At 40.0% G+C, this 25,521-nt stretch overlaps 2 protein-coding genes across 2 annotated transcripts in view; one reads left to right on the top strand and one right to left on the bottom strand.

Annotated features, from left to right (window-relative positions):
- Window positions 1-1,869, top strand: LOC134744693 (succinate dehydrogenase cytochrome b560 subunit, mitochondrial-like). Its single transcript, XM_063678602.1, has 3 exons — window positions 1-162; window positions 237-469; window positions 1,490-1,869. The coding sequence occupies exons 1-3, from the start codon at window positions 140-142 to the stop codon at window positions 1,774-1,776; spliced, it is 543 nt and encodes a 180-aa protein (XP_063534672.1). The 5' UTR covers window positions 1-139; the 3' UTR covers window positions 1,777-1,869.
- A 29-nt stretch (window positions 1,870-1,898) lies between these two features.
- LOC134744725 (transferrin) overlaps window positions 1,899-25,521 on the bottom strand; it is a 32,356-nt gene continuing 8,733 nt past the window's right edge. Inside the window, exons 4-15 of the mRNA XM_063678645.1 lie at window positions 19,982-20,100; window positions 16,733-16,892; window positions 14,022-14,179; window positions 13,268-13,472; window positions 10,573-10,741; window positions 8,470-8,596; window positions 7,738-7,922; window positions 6,868-6,955; window positions 5,155-5,233; window positions 3,473-3,568; window positions 2,418-2,677; window positions 1,899-2,061 (exon numbers count right to left, since the gene is read on the bottom strand). Of these exons, the coding sequence (XP_063534715.1) occupies window positions 1,969-2,061; window positions 2,418-2,677; window positions 3,473-3,568; window positions 5,155-5,233; window positions 6,868-6,955; window positions 7,738-7,922; window positions 8,470-8,596; window positions 10,573-10,741; window positions 13,268-13,472; window positions 14,022-14,179; window positions 16,733-16,892; window positions 19,982-20,100 (1,739 nt within the window). The 3' untranslated portion in view covers window positions 1,899-1,968. The remainder of the gene's footprint in view (window positions 2,062-2,417; window positions 2,678-3,472; window positions 3,569-5,154; window positions 5,234-6,867; window positions 6,956-7,737; window positions 7,923-8,469; window positions 8,597-10,572; window positions 10,742-13,267; window positions 13,473-14,021; window positions 14,180-16,732; window positions 16,893-19,981; window positions 20,101-25,521) is intronic.

Raw genomic sequence — 25,521 nt, 5'->3', positions numbered from 1 at the left:
TGCCAGTTCGTCAGACTCGGTGGTGAGTGCAAAAGATTGTTTGTGTGAAATAATAATTGCAATATCTCCATTATCCTAACTCGTGGTGTATATTACAGAAAGGCTACGACGACTTGCAGTGTCTCAAATACAATAAACAATGGCTTTCTATTGTTGCGGCAGGTCAGTGGAAATAAATTATTATGTAATAGGGTTAGGTTGTTTTTGTGATTGCTAAAACTGTGACTTGTTTACAGATTGGGTGCTAGGTCTGTGCTTGGCAACGTCAGCAGGTTGCCAAATTTGCTGGGGACCGCTCAGTACGCCCAGGCGGCGGGGGTGCCTAAGATTACTTTTAAAAAGTTCGAGCCGGAGAAGATTGAACCCTATGATATTACGAATGAGCGTCTGCACCGCCCAATGTCGCCGCATCTCACGATCTATGCTCCTCAGCTGACCAGCATGCTGTCTATTACCCATAGAATTGCGGGTAAGTTGTTTTGAATCTGTAATTACTTATTTGTTTAGCTATTATTTTCTTTGATATTTCAAGTCATCCGATTTTTTTTCTGTTTTGGATTGAAAAGAGATAACAAGCAATGTAATTATTTCATTTGCATCTTATAAATGCTCAACATTGACTATTAAAATCCATGTTTTGTGATAATTGACTGCGGAAAATATTGATGGAACTTTCTCATTATATTTATCTATATTCAAAGGTACCTATATATTTTAATAACATTGATAATTGGCAATTAAGAAATGATTGGCTTGTGCAATATATTAACTGTTTATTTTCTTAATCTAACGTAATATACAGTAAAACTGATTAATATTTACAATGTAGTACCTTTTGGTCGAAAACGTTCAAATGTGAATTTATGTTTTTTTTTTTTTTATTATTATAAACTGATCGGCGATTGGATGATTATTCAGATGTCACATTTTTTTTGCAACCCAAACATAATTGACTTGTATATTAACCTCTCATGTGCTACATTTTTTTTTTCAAATAATTTCCTTGTCCGGATCCACATTCCAGCTTTTCATATGAGTGCTCAATAATCTAATTCAACATATAGTTTTTTAAGATCTGTCTTTACAATCTGCTAAGTTTTTTTTACTTAACCTGGTAAATTTTTTGATTTAAGAATATCTATAAAGCTGGCAGGATTCAAATTGACTATTGATACCATACCATAAACAGTTCTGCAGAGCTAAAGGTTTAAGGGAAAATTTCCATGTCAAATACCATACTGATAGTCTTTTTTATACTATGTTGGTGGCAAACAAGCATACGGCCTGCCTGATGGGAAGCAGAAGCCTATGGACGCCTGCAACTCCAGAGGTGTTACATGTGCGTTGCCGACCCTAACACTCCACACCCTCATTAAGCTCTGGCAACTTTACTCACGGGCAGGAATACAACAACAACACTAATCATTGCGTTTATCTAAAGTTTAAAGGCCTCAATGGGCAAAGTATTAAACAAAATATTCTCTTTTAGGTATGATGCTGTCAGGCTATGCTACAGTATTAGGTGTAGGAGCGTTAGCCCTGCCTAATGACGTCTCCCACTATGTTACCATGATTGAAGGCCTCAACCTGTCTCCGGCTACTATCTTCCTAGCAAAATTCATCCTTGCTGCACCTTTCGGATATCATTTTGCCAATGGACTGAGGCATCTATACTGGGACACTGCGAAGGGCTTGTCTATTAAGGAAGTCTACGCAACCGGCTATGCTATGTTGGTTACGGCAACGGCTTTTACTGTTCTCCTCGCTTGTCTATAAATATACAGTCTCATTAGAGTAAAACATCATTACATTTTGGTGTTCTATTTATTTTCCATGTAAGAAAAATGCAATAAAATTATTTAAATCAGACTTTTTTTAATTTCTATGATTATAGGTACTTAAATGTTAGTAGGTTGGGTCATACTAATAGTAAATAAAAATGAGTAAAACAGTAAATCTACATGGCACTTAAGCGATTCCACAATTTGACATGACATCATGGATTGCTTTGAACTTTTCAAAATCGAGTTTTTCTGTGGTTGCAAGTCCGGTCGCAGCATTCTGGAAAAAAAGGAGTTATTTTAGCATTAACTTCATCTCACTCTTGCCAGAATTTGATTACTTAAATTAAAATTAAGCAGTGAAAAATCTATTCTTGAAGTTATTCACAAATGAATGGCGTTATGCATAAAAGTTGATCAAATCATGACAAATTGTTGATAATCGTTTGTCCCTACCCGTCATTTGACATTTCTGTTTGTTAGAAAGAGACAAAATTTAACAGAAATTTGTAAGATGTTGCTAAGTTTTATGAATAAGGGAAAAAAACCGCCCTTTATACGCTAACAAGTTTTTTGCAACTGAGGAAACTTAGGAGTTTTTATATGTCAATGTGGAAAATTCTTTAGTGTACTTACATTGAAAATGACGTTATTATTCTTCAAATACTCTCCATAGATATTGAACAGATCTGTCCTTTTATCCAACAACTCAGCTAAACTAAGCGGTGTATGAGCAATGGACACATCAGACAAAAAGTCTTTGGCCGACACCCAGGTGCGTGATGGCATCATAGCGACGTTGCAGGTCGCGTAGTTGGTGAGTGAATCGCGTCCGCTGTCCCGGTTTAGGCAGAGAAGCTCGTATTGGGAGGCGTCGTAGTTGCTTAAGTCGGTGCCTGAGGGGAAATTCATAATAAAGTTTTAATTGTCATGTTATCTCTGAGAGGGAATGTATAGGAGCTAGCACAGTTAACGTAGGCAAGCACTTGTGTAGCTAGGATAAGGTTATTTGTCCTTAATTACTGAAATTGTATCCCAAAAACATTTTCATGTAAAATGTTGCCAAGACGAAACCATAAGGCTCGCAGTGTCAAAAAGTTATTAGATCTCTTGTAGAGCCAAGCTTCTAACTACAAGCCCTAACTTCACAAACTCTACACCATAGTCAAACTATGTGGCTTGGCTGTTTCGCTACCGTCACATGTACGTAAGGTGAAAAATTGATTCGAGAATCAAGAAGAATCAAGAATCAAATGTTTTATTCGTGATAAACTTAAAACTAAAATTACATACAAAAGTATAACTAAAACTATAGGAATTTATAAAATAGGTAGGAGTTGAAGTTTACCACGAAAATTCACTATTCATTATTTTTTATTATACAATAGTTCTTGTGGTAAGGTCACCTAAAGCCTGACCAGGAATATATGATCACGCGCCATGTTGCGGAATCTTACTGTAACTAATATTTTCATACTTACTGAACTGTCACCCTAATACATGAAAATAACAGCGCCCTCTTGACAATGATCCTAATATATATTACTGGTTTTAATTTACCTACCTACCTACATAGGTAAGGCAACTAGAATCACTCTACTACTCTACCTCTACTATCTACTTAGGTAGTACTACAAAAAGTTACATAGTGAGAGAAAACAAGGTTTTATTATGAAATAATCGATACTTACTTGATACAAAGGCGACATCCCCAAGATCGTCTTTAAGACAAGTAAGAGGACCTTTGTCAGCTGGACATTGCTTTTTCAGAAGCGTTACGTCATCGCCTGAAACAAAAGGTAACTACTAAGTCACTTTTTACTTCGACCGTTCTCTCCTCTCCTCTCTCTCCTCGGCATAGTCATTGACGAGAATATCAATTGGAAAATGCATATAGATAAAATTAGCTTGAAAATATCATGCTTTGCTTATGCCCTCAGAAATATTAAAAAAACCACAGGGTTAAAAACGGCTCTTAGTGCTTATCATGCATTTACCCAGACATGGCTCCAATACGGGATCAATTTGTGGGGTAATAGCACAAATAGTGCAGATTTATTCATATTACAAAAAAGGTGTATTAGAATATTAAGTAATATAAAAAACTCTAAACTCTACCATCCCTCTATATATTAGAAACATGTAAATTTGTAAGAAAACATCCTGACCTATATTTAAAAGCTAAAGATCGTCATAATACTTGTACCTTAAATTTAAGACACCAAAATAAAATAGCCCTTCCCGCCAGTAACTTACAAATAAGTAATAAGAGCCCCTATAATATGTCAATAAGAATTTTCAATAGTCTCCCAAAGGAAATAGCGGGAGAGCAAAAATATGATAAATTTGTTAACTGCTTGAAAAATTATTTAACGAGTAATTGTTTTTATTCTATACAAGAATATTTTGATTGTAATAAATAGACATATAAGTAATACATAGCTTAGGTAGGTATAACTTTTGTGTAATGTTATCTCTGTGTTTAATTTACATATGTATTAGTTTAGAGTAGATAGATAAAATTGCAATACCCTTACAGGGTGTCATGTTGTGATACATTATCGATTAAGAACATCTGTAATTTTACCAATGTGAAAGCAATAAATATATTATTATTATTATATTATTATTATTCTAAGTAATATCAATGAATCTTTAAGGCGGTTCCCTGAGCCAGAAGGCGAAAAATCTCCTTATATGATCATGTTTTTCTAAGAGGCGTTGATATTCGTAGACGTGGAAAAAATATATTTAGTTCTTGACTATATTATCTTTAATATCATAGCTTCCGATACACGAATTATGACACTTCGCTCGATACAATTAATTCCCAAAGTAACCTCTAACTCGGACTTTTAATCCAACTTTACTCGGTTTATATATTATGTAATACGATAAACAAAAAAAGATCAAAAAACAATCTTAAGTTAAATAGTAACTTCATAGCTTTCGAATTTCGATATTGTAAGGTAACGTTTTTAAAATAAATAAAAATCGACAAAATTCGAACAAAATTGACACTTGGCGCGCATGATCTTTCCCGTTCTTTCTTGCGAAATGTGACAGTGACAGCGGCAAACCGATGGAACGGCCTTAATAGTATTAACATAAATTAGTAGGTGTTTAAATAGTACCTACAGTCAGTATCAAATAGTAACGGCCAAAATGGCCAAACATATCCCAACACACCTTGCTGGTTACCATAGAAATAAGGACATGATCCGATATATTTGGTACAAATGATATCGGGATCGAAAGATTCAAATGCAATATTGGTATCCATAGTAAAAGCTCAATATAATTTGCCAATTACTAGCGATGAAATTAAGTGATTTAGCAATATGAGAAATAAATATTAATTTGTAAATGGAACCTTTCGGATTGTTTTCGATTTTGTCGACACCGGGCAAGCACGATCCTCCAGAGAAGAAGTTGCCGACTTTCTTTACACACTGCGGAAAAAAAACTGTATTAAATAATTTTGTACAGTCGCCATCAGATATATCGGAGCGGCCGAGGCGCTCACAATATCTGAACACGCCTCTATTGTCAGGGCGTTAGAGTGCGTGTTCAGGTATTGTGAACACGTTGTCCGCTCAGATATATCTGATGGCGCCTGTATTAAGTAGAAACGTCTGCGAACGATGCTCAACTCACGACCACTGAATCACTAGCCCAGTGCTCTGCCATCTGAGCTACCAAGACCTCATCCATAGGCAGCAAGTATTTCCACCATATGTGCCTTTTAAGGAGGTCTTGCTAGCTCAGATGCCAGAGCAGCTAGTGGTCCAGTGGTCGTAAGTACAAGTCTCGCCCAAGACAGTAGAGTACATTTTTCCACTTTTAAATTTACAAAGTTTACTTATTTGTGAATAAAATCGTGAGAACCTACTAATTTCTCCAACCTCTTGTTTCCTGAAAAAATAGGTAAACAACTTATGCTCCTGAAATAAGGTAAGGGTTGTTGGTGAAATGCTCTACACCAACTCTGCCTTCAGGTACCTCCCCCTCTCCTCTGTCTCGTTAGTTATTTTCACTAATTAGGTACCTACAAACCAAATATAATTTCTTTTCGTTTATTTCTATAACAATAATGCATTGTGTATTGGGTGTACATTGGTGGTCTTCATCAGGTTCACTCCATCAAATTGGTGGTTTTCGAGATGAAATTATTTGTTTAAGAAAACACCCAAATGGCCTTTAAAAATTAAGTTCTTTCAATTCCTCATGGATTCCATCATCAGATCAAAACCAAATTAATGTTGGACCCCCTTTCAAAAAAAAAGAATTACTCAAATCTCTCGGGCTTGGAATAATCGGTGAACATATAAAAAACAAAATAGCCAAAACCTACAGAACTTCCTTCCTTCCTTCGGTCGATTAAAAATAGTTATAAATAGATCAAATATAAAAGTTGTTCAAATGGCAATAGTAGCATTTTTACGACTGCAAGCAGCGATTGCACGAAACAACAATAAAAAGTGGAACCAAAAAGGAGTATCTCAGAGCAAGTTTTACCGGACATAACTTTTACAGGTGGATTAAGGAAACTGCAACCGTAACAGTAAACAATTTATGAGATGAGATCTCAGAGAAATGCAAGGATGTTTTGGTACATCTGGATGTTCCGTCCAGGCTATTTGGTAGTCCACAACAGCAACTTTTAAGGGAATACGTCACAGCTACTTTCAAGAGAATCTGCTAAGAGATGGCAACTCTAACGTGACTTAATTCAAGGTCTCACGCCTCAACAAAATTGCTTAAAAGGAATATCCAGCATGAATAAAAGGTCCTTGTACAACCGGTAAATTCCTTGGTCTCGAATAAAAAAGTTATCTTCGCAGTACCACGTTCGGTGCCATCCCATTTTTATTAACGGTTACTAAACTCTCTTAGCCAAGGAACTTTGTACTTTGCGCTTTATTTTAAGGTTTAATATCGTACTTACGCGATCGGGTGTCGGAAAAACATCAAACATCAGGAATATAAAATTTTGGTTCGATCTGACACGTAACTTTGCCGACCCATCTTGGTTAAGTAACTTTGATGCTTACTGATTTAATTTAAGGTTTAATATTGTACTTACGTCGTCAGGTGTGATAAGCCCTTTGTTGATAAGGTAGTAAAGCGGCGCGTCGAGGCCGCTGAAGCTTCCGTAAGGATCGTGGCATGACCTGAAAGTTAGTTTAGTTTAGTACTTGCTGTAGAGAAAGCTAATACATAAAGGCACGTGAAGTAGCTTTAATTTATGCAGCTGAAGGAGATGTTGTCGAACGGTGCCATAAGTTTTGTAGAAAAAATGACAAACGTAGCGCGAAGTACTTAGTTAGCGGATAATGTAAGTGGCTGGTAGTACCTAGAACGCCAACTACTTCAGCTGCCAAATTTGCGTTCCTTAGTAGACGCTAGTTAGTTACCTTTTTTTCTCTCAAGTCCTCCATCTTCGGATACGATGAGGCCGAGGTCATGACAACAGCCACGGCCTAATTTAGTTTTATGTCCGCCCTATACACTTTAAAGAATTATTTTTGAGTGTGAGTACACATCGCAATTTACTCACTATTTTCTTTATTCTCCACTTTACCTATTGCTGCTCCTCCTATCGAACCTATTAAGTACCCCAATTGACGTCAGCTAAACTTAACTCTTTACTTACGCCGTCATGTTGGTCATCCTAAATATCGTTGGGCAGATAGAGTGTAGTGGAGGCAGCGGGCGCAGCATGGTTCTATTTTTATCGCCTGTCACTATGGCCGTCACTTTCGCACTTACATACTTGTTAGAACGTGACAGGCATGGTGACAAGCTATAAAAATGCGACCATGCTACCCCCGCAGATCTCCGTGAGCTCGACGTCGACGAAAGCTGGCGTGATACCGCTCTGGACTAAGCAAGCTCTTGTGTTGGAGGCCAAAGACTCATTTTGAGTCATCGCGTCAGCCAAGTAAGTAAGTACCTCTTTCCCCTCAAGTCCTCCATCTTCTGGAACGACGAACTCTTCTTCACAACAGCCACAGCGTATTTCGGTTTCTTATCCTCTCCATACACCTCATGAAAGACTGGATGAAGGGTGTATTTCTTCGCAGCATGTGCCACCTTCATGTCATCGACGGCGGCGAGATCGGAGCCGTTTTCTTGGACCTGTGTCATTGAAATTATCTATAAGTATGCTCTCATCAATAGTAGGTAGCTAGGTACAGATGTAGTGCATAATTTTTCGTATTTTCACCGAAACGTACGAACGTATCTTGCTATTTCAGTCAGTCTCGGTACAATAAGTACTAAGGTTGACTGAAGTAGCATGACAAATACGAACGTTTCCGATAATACGATGCAAAACAATTATGCACTACATTTGTATTGGAAACCTCGTTTTAATGGAATATATTGGTCGAGTTCGTTAGATATATTTGATTGATTATATAAGGGTCGGTTACACTAAACTGTCTGTCACCGTTTTTAAAACTTTGTTGAATGTGAATTAAGTTTCATAGTTCACTGCTCTGACAAATGCTGAATGATGTTGATACTCAAGTCCACTATCACTTGGTTTTAGTTCCCAGCAATTTAGGAGCCGGTGTAGCGTAAGACATCCTACTGATTAAACTGATCTCATGTGACTACTGTATGCGTGTGCGTACTTGGTGCGTAGGTACATATTAAAAGTTTGCTTTGTATGTTTACATACGCTTTTAAGACAGTCCGCTTCAGTGGCCTCTTGCGTACAATCGAGCCTGGGACGGATGTCGCGGCTGAACGCAAACGTCGACATGGTACGGCATTTGGCGAGCGCCACATTTGATGTCACACACAGTCTGAAACAAGGATTAAAGATTAACCTTTCGTTAGGTTTCTTTAGGTTGGAGAATTTATGAATGGTCATGCTATTTCGAACCTCACTGTACGTGTGGTCTACTACAATGACTAAAATCGTCGGCTACATGTTTAATTCAATGCTCAGTCGAATGTCGTATGGGTATCTGTGAGTCAAAAAAAGTCGTAGGTGACGGGAAATAGGTGTTCTTACTTATCAAAATAAAAGCTCGTACAATATGTGTACCGAATCTACCGAAATAATGCAAGTGGCTCCTACAAAACCTGTCTTCTTCATGCCACTTTCCCCCTTTCTTCTTAAACGGGGACTGCAACTTGTAACTTAACTGGTCCGAGTGAACTGAAACTCCTATAAATCTTCGCTCTTTTCCAAACTAGGCTGAAAAGTTACGGGCTGTCGCGTACATTACTCCACAATGAAAATGAGTGTCTTTGTCACAATGCCCATATTAAGAAGCAATTCTGATATTTCATTATTGTGGTGTAAGTATAGTATCCTATCCCATCTTATGGCCCACCAGCCATGGGTTAGCAGTGTTAGCACAGGAGCGCCGCGACAGTATCTTTATCTTTTTCTAAATAGGTATAGGTATATATTAATTAGGGACTAATATTATTAGTAGAAATTTGTCACTAAGTCCTGTTTTTAAATAGCTGCAAATTTTTAATTAACATTTTAAACGTTGAAACAAATACCGTAAAAAATGGCTACTAGATTCTAGCGTAGCTTTTAATTACCTCACCTAGTATAGTTATTTATTTAGTCCCAATGGCCAATACTCAATAAATATAGCAGCTATTTGTTCCGACATTGAAAAGGGACGATAAAAACATCTTTTCAGCCGATCCGTCCCGTTCACGATACGCATATGGAATACGCCTTCGACTGTTAAAACGAGTCCTAGGTAATTTGAACCTTATGTGTATGTTATTAAATTTCAAATTGGATTTGATGACTGCTAGGAAATACCTCGAGTATGTTAATAGGGCGAAAGGTTAAAAGGTTAATGCGAAGCTTTAGATCTTGAAGTTGGACAAGCTAGGGGCGCTTGTGAAACTTCAAGTTATGAACGAGTTTGACGTTGTTTGAGACTTTGGGCAAGTACAGTGTTAAGTGAAGTAAGTGTCCGTTTAAAATGTGATGGAAATTATTAGTTACCGCATTTAGAACTTTATCTATTTATGATAAGAGTTCATTATTTAGGGGTGTTTACTTGTGAAAAATCTTACGCCGTTGTTCCCGTTTAAGGTCAAAAATCAACGAACCTACATAATTATATAGCTGCGTGTTGTTATTTATTTTACTTATGTATGATGCTTATAGGATAGGGTTCTAGGGTTAGTTAAAAAAGAATTTGCCCACCTACGTGTGTATGGAGCAGCGGTTCTCAATTTTTTTTGGGACGGAACCTTTTTGAAATGGACGGAAAAAAAATCGTTTGTCACTGTGGATCAGACATTGGCAGACATACCTATAGAAGAGCTGTGTTTTTTTCTTATTATTACAAGTATTCTCGCGTAGCCCCCATAGAGACTGCGGAGCCCTAGCGCTCCGCGGAGTACACTTTAAGAATGGCTGGTCTGGAGAATCACACTATTGACTATTCTTCTGAGTCTACAGACTGCTTACAAGCAGTGCGCTTATATGACACAATCAAGAGGTCCAGTGGCGTAGCGTGAACCAATCTAGCAGTGGGCAAAAACCACATCTGCGAGGCCCTTTTCAATGTGTTTTCCCAAGGTAATAAAAAGGTTGGCTTTGCGAGGCCCCCCTAAGTGCGAGGCCGCGGGCGAGGGTCCCATTCGTCCACGCCCAGCTACGCCACTGAAGAGGTCCGTTAAATGTTCTCTGTCAGGTGTTCTGTATCAAAGAACCGGACAATTTCATGAGAGAGGAAGAGAGAAAGAGAAAGAGGGAGAGATGGAGAACGACTAAGAAGAAGAAATATATAGGTACCTGACTACTGGCTCCGGTGGGCCATGTCCTCTCTCGATGACTTCGGTGTAGTTGGCTTTCTTCAGGTACGTTGCCGGCGCAATGGGAATGTTGTCGGCTACATGGTGTATCTTCTCCGATAAGCCGAGCACGTTAGCGAACCAGTCTGGCAGGGGTTTTGTAGCGGCTCCTGGTAAAAAAAGAGGATTTTGTAATAAAAGTTTTTAGAGTCAGTTCGCGCTGTTTGTCGCCAAGTTTTACGTGAAATACCAATTCGACACCAAGATTGTAGTGTTATTTGCTTTTCTACAGATTTAACATGTGTAATCAATCTTCTAAACTTTAGCAGCATTGAAATGAAGTGAAAATGTGCTTGTAACACAGTGAAGGTTTACTTTAAACTCATGGAATATCTGGATTCGCGAGAGGCGAACATAAATAAATACTTAAATAACATATATTTAACTTTGTCGTTTGTTTTGCATGCCGACGAAATCACAAGAGCTTAACCTAAAAATAGCCAGTATTTTTTACATGTCTACACTACTTCCATCCATCCTTTGTTTGGATTATGTTTATTTTAATGCAATTTACAGAAGTATTATAGGTATGGGAGGATATCAATTGCTTTATGGACTTATGGTAGAATTACCTATGCTTATAATTATATAGGTCGCGTTGAATTTTATTCCGCAGACTTAAGGCCAAAACTGGTTGGTACAGAATTTCACCTTAAGTCTGCCGAATAAAATTCAAAATCGTATGTATTTTTTTTATAAGTACCTTGTACGAATATTCAAGAGGGCAGAGGATCAATATCAATACTTGGGCATCTGCAAACCAGACGACCTTGCATGCAGGTTTCGCTTTTAGTCAAGTCAATAGATATTGTAAATACTTAATGATTCATTTCATTTGGGGAAGTATATATGTAAGTACGCGTAATACGAGTAGATATGCATCATTTCCATTGGTCATATTAGAAACACTTGAGTAAAAGGAAGGCAAAACCACAAACGTAAAAACATTCGGCGTTCGTAAAAACTCGGACTTTTAATCAAACTTTACTCGGTTATTTATTATGTGATACTATAAACAAAAAAAGAAGAAAAAACAATCTTAACTTCAATAGTAATTTCATAGCTTTCGAATTTCGATATTGTAAGGTAACGTGTGTAACACTGATTTAAACTTTCACGATTTTTACTCATTATTATTTATCTCCACGGGACTTAATCGCGTAAAATAGTTTTAAATTTACCTCCGACGTTTCGAGGACGGCGTTGTCCCCGTGGTCTCGGAGAAGACTGGCTAAAGTTGACAACGCCGTCCTCGAAACGTCGGAGGTAAATTTAAAACTATTTTACGCGATTAAGTCCCGTGGAGATAAATAACGTGTGTAACGTTTTTAAAATAAATAAAAATCTACAAAATTTGATCCAAATTGACACTTGGCGCGCATGATCTTTCGCGTTCTTTCTTGCGAAATGTGACATTGACAGCGGCAAACCGATGGAACGGCCTTAATAATAATACGGTCAAGTGGGATAACTGGGGACAGGAGGGCTAATATTAGATAAAGGAAATATTCTCCAATTATATGAAAGTGGCAGACAGGTATTTCGACATTTTTAGATTAGTCAAATCAAATTACAAATCATTAATTTCGAACAAAGTCCATAATGTGTTAGTTCATAATTAAAAAATACTACCTAAAGCTACCCCATCTGTCCCCAGTTAACCAACTTGACGGTACGTACGATCCCCGCCGAAAACGCATCTTGTCACCCGGTCCCGGGCCGTTCCAAGCCGAAACGGTGAACGCCCTGCCGCTGCGTTTAGGCCCGGCCGGTGTAAATCGTAACATCATCATATTTTTTATTTTGTCACAGGTGGAACAAAAATCAGTCAATGGGTTTGCATGTCGATATCAAATAAAATGTTTTGTTTGAAATGACCACAAAAAATCGTCCGGGTTGAATGGAGTATTGCTGCACCAGACCAGACAAATAAGTTAAACCAGATATCCACAGGTACATGAACCTATTTACTTTGTTTATTTCGTCATGCCACTTACACAAATGTTTATTTTGTCTCTTGATTGTAAAATATGACAGCACTCTCCAGCTGAAGTAATTGTATTTGGGTCACACACACACGGTTTTCTGTGGTTTGGGTATAAGTAAATATAGTGAAAGCGAAACCCCTTAAATCCGAATCTGAATAAAAAGAGAAACCTTTATAATTGCAGCAAGGCCTTTGGTTATAAAACACCTCTATCAAAATGAGAAATAATTCAAATCCTAGCCTTCAGGTAGATATCTAATATATTTTTTTCCTATTCATATGATTCCTCATAATCCCCATAGTTCATCTAATTCTTGTTTTATCATCATATCAGCCTTTTATCGCCCACTGCTGAGCATAGGCCTCTCTTCGAGTACGCCCCTTTGTCCCTGTCCTGAGCCAATCTCATCCAGAAGTGACCCGCAGTCTTCCGAATGTCGTTTCGTTCCGAATTCTTGTTTAGATTACATGATGTCTTACTGCCTCTCCACATCATACTTAATATAATATCCCGTTTGTCGTATAACTTTCAGCTCTCTGCATCACATATATGCCCTTTTACCAGGCAGCTTACCTTTAATGCAGCCTTCAAGAATTTTAATCCCATTTTAGACTGTTTTGTCATGTTTATAATGATTCTCGTACATACCAGCAGCAGCAAGTTGCTTTATCTTCTCCCTCAGCGGCGTCAGACTGGCGGTCACGTCGTTATGCCCCAGCAGGCCTTGCCAAGGCCTCGCCGCCCATGAGCAGGCTTTTTCCCGGATGGGAACCTTGGACCCGTCCGGGCAGAGGTACGCGAACTCGTCGGGGTTCTCGGAGGACTGGCTGGCTGGAATGGTTCCTACAGGTAACTGAGGATAAAACGGGGTTTTTATTGAAATCTTGGTCCATGTTTTAAAACGAATATCAGGAGAGAATAAGAGAGACAAAAACGTCGTCGTCGACGGAGATTAACTAGCGTGCGCCTCTCATAGTTTGGGAGAGGACTATCGCCACATGTAGACGACAAAGTAGGCGGCTTTCTGGTGAGATGTAAAGTTACACTGTATAGGTAGGTACTATTGTTTGGTAAGCTCCCGATGGAAGCGTGTTGTTTTGACTTCTCCACCTCAAAGTGTGGACTTCTTGGTTTTCGCATAAAGCAAATAAAACTGATGGCCGCTGCACGCGCTGGGGCAGTTTCTAATTCTAAGTGGCGACAGCGAACCAAAAATTGCAGCAAGAGAATTTGGTCAAGCTCGTAGATAAATTGTCTGATGGGCGACACACGATCGGTCGTTGTGAGAAAGTTTTACGTCCCCAAGTAAACATCTTTTAGTTAGGGTCTTTGTGCTTAACCCACGCTTAACCGTACCTACTGTTTGCTAATCTTACAAATGAAGCGTGTTCAGTTCACTTACCCCGAAGAATTTCCTCACGTAGATGACCTTGGTAAAAGCAACCTGTCCACCATTGTGTGCCAAGCACCGTAAAGCTCCCTCATATCCACTGAAGTTGTCAGGATAGTCGCAGATTTCTGGGTGTTCACATAACGCACATAGTTGGCTGTATTGGGCCTCTGTAACAATATGGATACTTAGCAAAGTCTAAGTGTAAGTGTAAATGTAAGGCCTAAGTGGACGCTCAAAGCGGTGCGTTTGGCGAGGCGTGCAGCGTGGCGTCGGCCTCACAAGTGATTTGTGCAGCGTAGCTCCGCTTTGAGTGTCCACTCAGGCCTTACACTAAGCCTTGGGACTTTCGTTTTTATAAGAGGTATTTTCCTACAGATTATAAGTAAGTAAGATATCAGTTAGTAGTTGTGGTTGCAAAGTAGAAATAGCGACAGAATTATCACTCGCCCTCAGAAATATAGTTAATGGGTATTTGAGAAATAGAGGTATATAGGCTTGAAGCTGTCATGACAGGAGTCATAGGCTCATGGTTGGTCACGTAGTATATTTCCCATTTACAAGGTGTTATTTTTTAACCCTCAGCCATAGTTCTTGAGGAATATATTATTATAGTTCATACTAAACTAATTTTATAATCAGAACTTTCCCGTAAAAATGCAGTTTCATACATTATTATCAATTTGATCTTAAATTGAGACAACATGTGCAGGTTGTGGAAAATTTCGTGATTTTTATTTGGAAACGGAACGTTTCTATCTCCTTATAAGATTCCAAAAGCCTTGTAGAAATTTCGCAATTTTGGTAACTTTCCAGCCGCACATCGGGAAGTACCTATGACAAACAATTGTTGATGGCCTTTCAAATGACATCGTTTAATATGACCTACCTACATTATCATTTCGCTAAAGGTTGAAAAACATCCTGTATTAAAGGTTAATTCAGTATGTGCCTAGCGAGATCACACCGTGACGAGGCTACGCAGAATCATGCCCCAGACACTCATAAAGTTTATTCCGGGAATTCCGGGATATACGACCGGATTACCTGCCGCTATTTTCAGGACAGGCTTAAGTTGCGTATTACAAGAGTGTGGTTATAGCTGTACTTGTAGAACGCTGATTATCCGCCTGGGGCCTATATCGTCAGTGTTAAAATGTACTTGGTAAGTACAAACGACATCTAATCTCTACTATTTTTATAAACTAAGTGGGGCTTTCAAAGTGAACTACAATCATTCAGTTTATTTTCTAGTAACGAGTTTTATCAAAGTTGTTTTTCATGATATTTTTGGTTATTAGTAGAGGTAATGAACATCTCTCAAAGAGGATCTAAATATAAGTATGGTACTAAAATAAGGTCGGTATAAAAGTGGACTTCGAGAATGCCCATAGGAAAGAAAAAGCGGTTAAGTTAGTAGAGGTGCAAGCAATCGCCTTTAGGTGTGACGTTCACGTTTTGACTTTGGATATTCCATTAAGGCCGTTCCATCGGTTTGCCGCTGTCTCTGTCACATTTCGCAAGAAAGAACGGGAAAGATCATTCGCGCCAAGTGTCAATTTTGATCGAATTTTGTCGATTTTTAGTTATTTTAAAAACGTTACTCTACAATATCGAAATTCGAAAGCTATGAAATTACTATTTAAGTTAAGATTGTTTTTTCTTATTTTATTGTTTATAGTATCACATAATAAATAACCGAGTTAAGTTGGATTAAAAGTCCGAGTTAGAGGTTACTTTGGTAATTAATTGTATCGAGCGAAGTGTTATAATTCGTGTATCGGAAGCTATGATATTAAAGATAATATAGTCAAGAACTACATATATTTTTTCCACGTCTACGAATATCAACGCCTCTTAGAAAAACATGATCATATAAGGAGATTTTTCGCCTTCTGGCTCAGGGAACCGCCTTAACTTACACCAAGCAGAGTTAAGGATGACACACGCTAGACCGGGCAGGGCCGGGCCGGAGCTTCCAGCGCTCCGTTTTCTATGGAAAGTACCACGTGAGTCACGTGATCACCGATCAGCCGTCATAGAAAATGACATGTCGGACGCCTCGGCCCGAGCACGGCCCGGTCTAGCGTGAGTCATCCTTTGGGGCATTTTCTATGAAAAGGGACCTTATTGTCGATGGCGCTTACGCCGCACAGCGTTGCGCGGAATTGTATTTATATCGGATAGCATCGTTAATAATCGCGTAAGCGCCATCGACAATAAGGTCCCTTTTTATAGAAAATACCACCTTTAGTCTTCTGATCCGGCGGCCATTTCCTTACGATGCAGGACTTGGTGAAGAAGCTGGAGAAGCCGCGAAACTCATTCTCTCACGTCGTGCGATACATTGGCTGGCACTAATTTGAGCACATAACATGGACACTACTTACTCCAAGCAGAATTGGTTTTTTGATCCGGTGACCACTTCCCGACGATACAGGACTTGGTGAAGAAGCTGGAGAAGGCTCGTAGCTCATTCTCTTTAGGGGAGAAGTTTTTACGTCGTGCGATATGTTGGCTGGCACTAATTTGAGCACATAACATGGACACTACTTACTCCAAGCAGAATTGGTTTTTTGATCCGGTGACCACTTCCCGACGATACAGGACTTGGTGAAGAAGCTGGAGAAGGCGCGTAGCTCATTCTCTTTAGGGGAGATTTTTACGTCGTGCGATATGTTGGCTGGCACTGATTTGAGCATGTAACATTGGACACTACTTACTCCAAGCAGAATTGGTTTTTTGATCCGGTGACCACTTCCCGACGATACAGGACTTGGTGAAGAAGCTGGAAAAGGCGCGTAGCTCATTCTCTTTAGGGGAGAAATTCACGTCGTTCATCTTGGGGAAGACGCTGCGCTTCATCAGCATGGTTAGTGGAATCTGCATATGGAAAGACATCTGTTAAGTGGAGTCCAGACGGGATGATCAAATCGTCCGATTTGATCAGAAATGAAATTTACGACAATCTCAAATTTATCACCAATTTTAGATTTATGGGGATATTTGAGCGCTCTAAATTAAAAAAAATGCCACCAAACGAAAATAAAATACTAGTGTGACACTATTTTGCGCGTTTTGATATTCTTGCGTCCATACCTCCATTTTATCGGTAATATCGTTCATTATCGCCGGTCGAAATCGGCGAGCCAAATTGGCATGTGCGTCGCGTCCGCACGGCCTGATTTGATCGGACAATTTAATCAGATTGGCGAAAAATTGTCTCGTCTGGCCACGGCTTTAGTGATACGAATATGATTGTGTATTAGTGTGCAAACTGAGTGGATGCTCGAACTGGGCGACCAGTGCGGCGTGCGACGCGTGCGGCTAGAGCAAGATTCATCATTCTTCAGCTCCGCGGCCTTACATTTAACCGCATAATTTTTCACACAACTCAATTAGCTCTGTAGGTGTGGGAAGATCTTTTTCACGAAAATCAATAGAATCCGATTGGATCACCAAGCATAAACATAAACATAACCGACGCGCAGCACGGTTTTCGGCCGGGTTGTAGTACAACTAGCAACTTGCTCAGTTACGTGGCCCAAATTACACCGGAAGTGGACAGTGGGGGGCAGGTTGACGCCGCTTATTTTGATTTTCGTAAAGCGTTTGATGTCGTTGATAATGATATTCTGCTAAGCAAATTAGCTGGCGTCGGCTTTACCCCCCATTTACTATATTTTTTTGCAAGCTACATGAGCGACAGACGTCAGTATGTTGAGTACGCGGGATTCAGGTCTGAGTCTTATTTCGTGAGATCTGGCGTAAGTCAAGGAAGTAACCTTGGTCCGCTGGAATTTATAGTAATGGTCAATGACTTGCCTCAGGTTATCAAAAATTCGGCTTGCCTGCTTTTTGCTGACGATCTAAAGATATATTTACCCATTAAAAATACTTCGGATTGTGCTAAATTACAGTGTGACATAGATAGGGTGGTTTCATGGAGTAAAGCAAATAAGTTGTATTTTAATACGTCCAAGTGCGTGACTATTAGTTTCACTCGAGCGCGAGACCCCATTGCACATGACTACCAAGTTAACGCGGAGATTTTAAATAGAGTGACAGAAGTTAAAGACTTGGGAGTTAAATTCACAGCTGATCTAAGGTTTAGGGATCATATCGTCAATATCTGTAAAAAAGCCTATAGAATGCTGGGTTTTGTGCTTCGGCGGTCCCATGGCTTTACAAATATTGGCGCTATTATCGCCTTGTACAATGCACTAGTCCGTAGCAGCCTTGAATGCAAAGCAGTGATCTGGGCACCCCATGAAACGAAATATAGCTTAATGGTGGAGCGTATCCAGAACAAGTTTGTACGTTTTTTGTACTGGCGGAAATATGGTGTATACCCTTTCTACCCCTTAATGTATCCAACTTTATATGTGCTTGGTATGGTGGGATACAACGAGCTGCGGGTGCGCAGGGAACTATGCCTGGTAACATATATTTTTAAGCTACTCAGGGGCAAATTGTACAACAGTCAGGTGTTGAGTTATGTGAGTGTCTATGTGCCCGACAGGTATGTGTGGCGCCGGCTTCGGCCGCGACTACTGGCCGAGCCGCGCGGGCGCACCAACTTGCTCGGTCTGGCGCCGTTGACGCGCGCTGTGCGGACCCTCAACATAACGGCGGAAAATATTGACATATTCTCATGTTCTCTGAATGAATTCACAAAATCAGCATTGTATATATTATGTTATAGACGTGATGCCATACTCTAGATATGTGTTATTAATAGTTACACTATTGTCTTAGGTTTACCTGTAAAAATAGTTGTAAGTGTGGAAAATAAATAAAATAAAATAAAATAAAATAAAATAAAATAAATAAATTTCATTCCTTTTTTATTCGATCTATTGCTTCAATTTGTTACAAAAGCGTCGATTACATCACCCAGTCAGCACATTTGCAATAAACCGAATGACAAATGGTTTTTGAACCCCGACAAAGCGTTCTATTCCGTTAATACGACTTGCCTTCGGCTGTCAGTGCCGTTCCATCGTTGATTGAATTGCAATCAGCGAGGATAAAGCATTTTTCTTCGTGAAACGAAACACTTTATTGCTTAGCATACTAGATTCATGCTTTTCGTGCTGCGTTTCTGACGCCAGTTATTTGCTGAGGAATTGATACCTATTGTAGTGTTGGTATTTGTTTGAATACTTGTTGACATACTTTTGCATTCACAGTTCTAAATACGGAACCTTAAAAGGTTTCTACAGTTGTAATATATATCACTTCTCAGCTACGATTTATCAATTAATAGAATGATCCCTCCCCATTATTAAATTAAGAACATTATTGGTAGGTAATAATAATTAATTATTTGTTGTACAGTCGCCTGCAATAATATGTTACACAACGAAGGCCGCAAAAATATGTGACACGCTCTTATGGCTCCACAAATAAGATCGTGTCAGATATTATTGCGGCCTTCGAAGAGTAACCAGAGTAACATATTATTGTTACGTAGCTCAGTGTTTTTTCTTTTCGCAGCGTGTTACGTAAGCGAACAACTCGCGAACGCGAAGCGAAGCGGCGCGGCGAGGCGGGCCCACGGCGTTCGCATTCGCAACGAGATCGCGTTCGCGAGTTGTTCGCCTATACGTAGTACGCTGCGTTAGACAATTTTAAGACAGGAAATCTTATCTAATAGCACCTACTTATATCCATGTTCGATCGGTTGATCCGTGCAATTCTATTTTAACTTAGTGTTATGTACTTTATGTCCTCATGTTGTATCTCTTTTTTGTATTATTTCCTTTATGTTTCTTTTGTCTGTTACCTTCCGTGATTCTCACTTGATGCCCTTGATGGTCTTACCGGAAGATCAGCGCTGGAAGTCGCCAGCAGCATGCTGAGCTGGGGCCATTTCGTGATACTTTATTTTCAATATGTTCTTTTAATGTATGTCTATTATCTGTTTGCTTACGAATAAAAACTATTCTATTCTATTCTCTATATCTTACCTTGTAACCGACATTCCTGTTGACCCCCGTATGGCAAGATTTCAGCCCCTTCAACTGGTCGAGGTTGTTGATGGGCAAGTCTTTGTGGACAACGATGACGGCTTGGTAACGGAACTCCGCTGCAAAAATAAGCAATGGTTAATAAATACTATTTCCACTCTACTTGCCCAACGATAGTGAGGATGACCAACAGAACACAACAGGACAGGCCGGATCTCCGTGAGCTCGGCGTCGGCGAAAGCTGGCGTGACACCGCTCTAGTCTGAGGGCCTACCGCGAATCACGTTCGACGTGTTGCCTCCCTGTCACACTTAAGTATGAATTTATAAGTGCGACAGAGAGGTAACACATCGAACGGGGTTCGTGGTAGGCCCTCTGGACCGAGTGCTCTTGTGTTGGAGGCCAAAACTCATTTTTGGCGCCTGCCAAGTAAGTAAGTAGTAAGTAATAACCACTATTTAATATTAATATTTACAGTACGAGTGCGATAACACTGTCGTGTTGTGTTTTAATGTTTTAATTTATCGCCACTCGTTGCGAGTTTCCTATTTTTCACACTTGTGTCGTAATGTACTATTAATCCCCAAGCAAAAAAGGGTGTTATAAGTTTGACGTCAATGTCTGCCTGTCTGTCTGTGGCATCGTAGCTCTCAGAACGATGGACCGATTTTGATGCGTTTTTTTAAAAGTGAAAGCGAGTTTCCTTGAGTTTGATTAAAAATATTAAAATCGATCCAGCTCTTTTCCAAAATTATGTTCTAAAGGCATTTTTGTGCGTAGAGGTTTTTTAATTTTTAATTGAACAGAACAGTCAGGGAGTCTCATTATGAACGTCATATTTTCATAGAAATATGACATGAATGATGACATTGCCAAACTTTATCATTGCAAATGCCATGCAAAGTTAGTTTGGTTAGCCTCAGCTCGCGCTTCGCTCAGTAGTCGAAAACTTTCTACCCCATTTTCACCCTCTTAGGGAAATGAAATAATTTTCAGGTAGAGCTCTTTCCGCACTGACAGTTTCCGTAGATATTTTTGGCGCAAGCTACTTTTGATGCTGAGTTTAGCTGCGTCGCCTGCGTCTCACGTAAACGAAAACTCGTGAACGCGAAGCGAAGCGGTGCGGCGCGGCGCGCGGCGGGCCGGGCCCACGGCGTTCGCGTTCGCAACGAGATCGCCCACTTACGACAGTTCTATAGGTATCAAAGGATTGATTCACCCCGCGCCGCATCGCTTCGCTTCGCGTTCGCGTGTTGTTAGCTGCGTTAGATTACCTATTTACTCAATAGTCAATATCAATACTCACGCGGCTCACCAATGTGATGCAATGTGTGTGATATCAAAACGAAATAAAATTGACATTGATTATGATTGATTAAGTCCAAATAGACCTCAGGTATGATTTACCAAGCTTATGGTAATATTTACCGTATCTGCCCGGGCCATACGTTCCGAAACGGAATAGAACATTCATGAATGAAAATTTAGCCCGACGTGAATTAAGTAGGTTTAGACTGCAACGTTCATCAGGCTATCTTGCTGAGTAATTTACTACTTTAAAGCGTCGTAATAAAGTTGAAGTTTCAAAATGGCAATTTCAGACCATTACCATGAACAAACGGGGTGAAAGATATGCAGAGATGTGATTCCAATTGCTTACGGGGCTCGGGCGCTTCGAAAGTTTAGGAGTACCAGTACACAGCTGTGAGCAATATGCCACAGCTATGCCCCTACGTTGGATTTTTTTTCAATTTTTTTATTATTATAAGTTAGGAGCATTTGAAGATTGTATGAAATCTATTTTCCGCTCCTAATAGATTTAGATTTGAGGTGCGCACCCTCCCACTCATCTACGCGAGGGCCACCGCGGGGACGGCGAGACGCAGGGGACGGCGCGGCTGCGCACCGGCTCCCAGTCGAGCGGCGCCCGCGCCTGACAGTGCCGATCCCTACTCCGAGCTCCGAGCACGACGCACGTCGCTTTGCCCGCGCGCGCACGCATAGTCGCATACGAGAACGCTTGTGATTTCAATCTTAACTTTCCTATCTTCTATCGCTCATTCTTCGGACTACTTCGTTTTCTCTCTATTGTAAACTTCTTCCGTCATTACATCGCTTGTTTGGACTCTTGTGGTTTTATTTATAAACTATAGTGATAGCTAAGCTCCTATAGCTGGTGACCCCGACGTGATCAAGGTCGACAGTTTACCTCACGCCTTTTTAACGCCGTTACAGATCTTTGCGGTGCCAGACTGAGCCGAACTACTGCATATCACCCGGCGGCCAATGGAATGGTCGAACGGCTGCACCGGACGCTTAAAGGAGCGATCATGGCCCATAACGGCACCCGCTGGTCTGACGTTCTTCCCATCGTCCTACTCGGTCTGCGAAGCGCATGGAAGGACTACCTGCAGTGCTCGGCTGCAGAGATGGTGTATGGTGAGCCTTTAAGGATCCCGGGTGAGTTCTTGCACTCTAATAACTCTAACACGCTGCAGCCGATAGAATTCGTTAAGCAATTAAAAGAACATATCTCGAAGATCAGACCAGTACCTGCTAGTAGTCATGCATCCAAACCAGTATTTGTTCACAAAGATCTGAAGACATGCACTCATATTTATTTACGTACAGACGCTCTCCGAGGAGCATTAGAACCGCCATATACTGGCCCATATCATGTACTTAAAAGGACAGAGAAGACAGTCACCGTAGAACTTCCCAGAGGACCGGTAACTGTATCTATTGATCGTGTGAAACCTGCCTTCACTTTGGCTGACACCTCTCCTACCGATCTTAATTTACCTTCTCTTCTGCCGATAAGAACCACTCGATCAGGCAGACATGTAAAATTTCCTGATTATTTCTCGGCAGGACGCAGATTCTCCCAGGGGGGTGGTGAGGTGCGCACCTATGCACTCCCACTCATCTACGCGAGGGCCACCGCGGGGACGGCGAGACGCAGGGGACGGCGAGACGCAGGGGACGGCGCGGCTGCGCACCGGCTCCCAGTCGAGCGGCGCCCGCGCCTGACAGTGCCGATCCCTACTCCGAGCACGACGCACGTCGCTTTGCCCGCGCGCGCACGCATAGTCGCATACGAGAACGCTTGTGATTTCAATCTTAACTTTCCTATCTTCTATCGCTCATTCTTCGGACTACTTCGTTTTCTCTCTATTGTAAACTTCTTCCGTCATTACATCGCTTGTTTGGACTCTTGTGGTTTTATTTATAAACTATAGTGATAGCTAAGCTCCTATAGATTTATTGATTTCATAATATCTACAATAATCAAAAAATTAGCCTACATCAAATTATGCAAAAATAATGGGGACTAAATTAGTATGGAGAAGCAGCAGTCCTCTTTCCTCTTAAAGCCGTAACACACCGCACCAAGGTCGCGGTGCGGTGCGGTAGTGTGTTATGGGTGCTAAGGCCAGAGAACGGCACGGGCACGTGCGCGTGCGCTAAAATGTTGGCGCCGTGCATGGACATGTCACGCAAGCGGTTGAAGCGGTGTATCTCATAAGAATCTGTATTACTTATTACAAGCCGACGCGCACATCAAGCCATCAAGCCATCAAGCATCAAGCATTGGTTAAATGGTAATCTTATATTTTATGACGTCATTAAAAATAAAGTTGGAGAATAAACGTCACAACCTAAAAAACGGCCATATTTAATTAGGCCAGAAAGCGTTTTAATGTCGTTAAAAATAGATTAGCAAAATCTCATCTCTTATCCTTCGGGAGTCGAAAACCTTCGGCACAATTTATATTAATAATGAGATCTTTTAATCATTTTAATGTATAACATTGAGATCCGCGGACATTCTAACGAGGCCCTCATTTCCTTAATGAAACTCCTTAAATATCCGACCAATAAGAAGTCCCGTTAAAATTTTCACTAAGCTTGCTTTGCTGTCTTGTTTACGAGACTAGTGAATGTGCCAACGGCAACGCCGTTTTAATTCTTGCCTCCGGATAGTACCTATTCTCAAATAAGTTTTCAAGAAAAGATTACCATCGGCGTACGTCTATTAGTAACATTTTCTAACGTTAATCCCATGAAATTACAGTATTTACGTTATTGGTAACACTCGAGTATCGGTCATCGAGACGATATGTGACGATATAGATGGATCCGTGGTGTCTTTTCGCTAAAACCATTAATGTGGGTTTATGGCAAACTTGGCAAAGTAGGTGTTGCATGCAAAAAACTAATAGAAACTTACATTTGCTTATCTAGATAGACCAGCGGTCACGTGACAGACAACAATAATATTGATACTTAACAAAGTTGATCAAGTTAGAGGATAAAACTCTTCGCTTGAAAAATGCCTTTCATAGATTTATACAAACAAAAAAACTCTTAAAGAACACCCAACGTTTACATAACTAATTGTGTTTTAAGGATTTTATTGGTCTAATAAAATAGAATTTGATAAATGAAGAATATATGGGTCATTAGGGCTAATGTAACTTGGGTTTACTGTGAGACTATATTTCCGCAATATTTCCGGCAACAGAACGTTACCTAGTCATTACTCGAATGATTAAGGCTCTCATTACGAAAACAATCTCTAAAAAGCCTTTGTCCATTGTGTGGACGCGTCAAGCCAAACGAGAAGTCAGCCATTAATATGTGTACAAATTCATACCTTATTCCGAAGATATAAGGTATACATGTTAATGACCATTGGACTTTGCTGGATCACGTAATCTTTTACGAGTTGTCATTCTGTATTTGCATGGCATTGGGTGCTTTCGAGCCATTTCCAAATTGGTCTCTTGCTACTGAAGCTACATTGGATTCGACTGACGTGACTGGGTGCAATGAAGGTTAAACAACATTTGGAATGGTTGTAGTTGTAGAATGTGAGATGGGGTTGCCCTGTCGAAATATTTTACAGATGGTGCTAGCATAGGTTTTATCTGTTACTCCTATGAATAGTGTCAAATAATATTTTTTTTCTTGAATTTAATTTAGCCAAATCTTATTGAATAAAACTAGACAGGTAATGATGTATGAAAAGCTTTGACAGAACTTGCCAACCCCATCGTCGGCTTTATGAAGCACCTACGAAAACCGCGAGGTAAAATGTATATCTGACATTAATTTTGTAGAGTATGATGATGTATATACACTGTACGCGTGGTACGAGATAAATAATTGTATAGATCATCACATTCTTTACTTTAGTACATAGGATGGGATAGCTAAGTGTCAACAAACGTGCTAAAAAATACCTTCTTTTCTACACCAGACAGGTTAAAAATTACACATTATTAGGGACAGTCTATATGCATATTGACGCATACCTACTACAATTGTAAAAAATTGCTCCAAAGAGACAAAGCTGTCAATGATACGAACAGATGGCACTTTGCCTTTTTATTGCAATCGTTACCACGAGTTTATTGTTTTGTTCATGTTTACTAGGTGCCATAACTTATAAACTGTGGTTTTGTGTTGTGATAAAAAATACGACTCAAATTAAATAAAGTTAGGTATCTTATCAACGCATGCTTGAGTATCTTGTA

The sequence above is a fragment of the Cydia strobilella genome, chromosome 10 (assembly GCF_947568885.1).
Source record: "Cydia strobilella chromosome 10, ilCydStro3.1, whole genome shotgun sequence".
Lineage (NCBI taxonomy): Eukaryota > Metazoa > Arthropoda > Insecta > Lepidoptera > Tortricidae > Cydia > Cydia strobilella.
This window is presented reverse-complemented; position numbering and strand designations above follow the sequence as displayed.

What these genes read in the sequence shown, in the direction of transcription:
- LOC134744693 (XM_063678602.1), top strand. Translation starts at nt 140, where the DNA reads ATGGCTTTCTATTGTTGCGGCAG. An exon ending in GCTTTCTATTGTTGCGGCAG is followed by an intron (nt 163 to 236) that starts GTCAGTGGAAAT and finishes ACTTGTTTACAG; the next exon opens with ATTGGGTGCTAGGTCTGTGC. An exon ending in TATTACCCATAGAATTGCGG is followed by an intron (nt 470 to 1,489) that starts GTAAGTTGTTTT and finishes ATTCTCTTTTAG; the next exon opens with GTATGATGCTGTCAGGCTAT.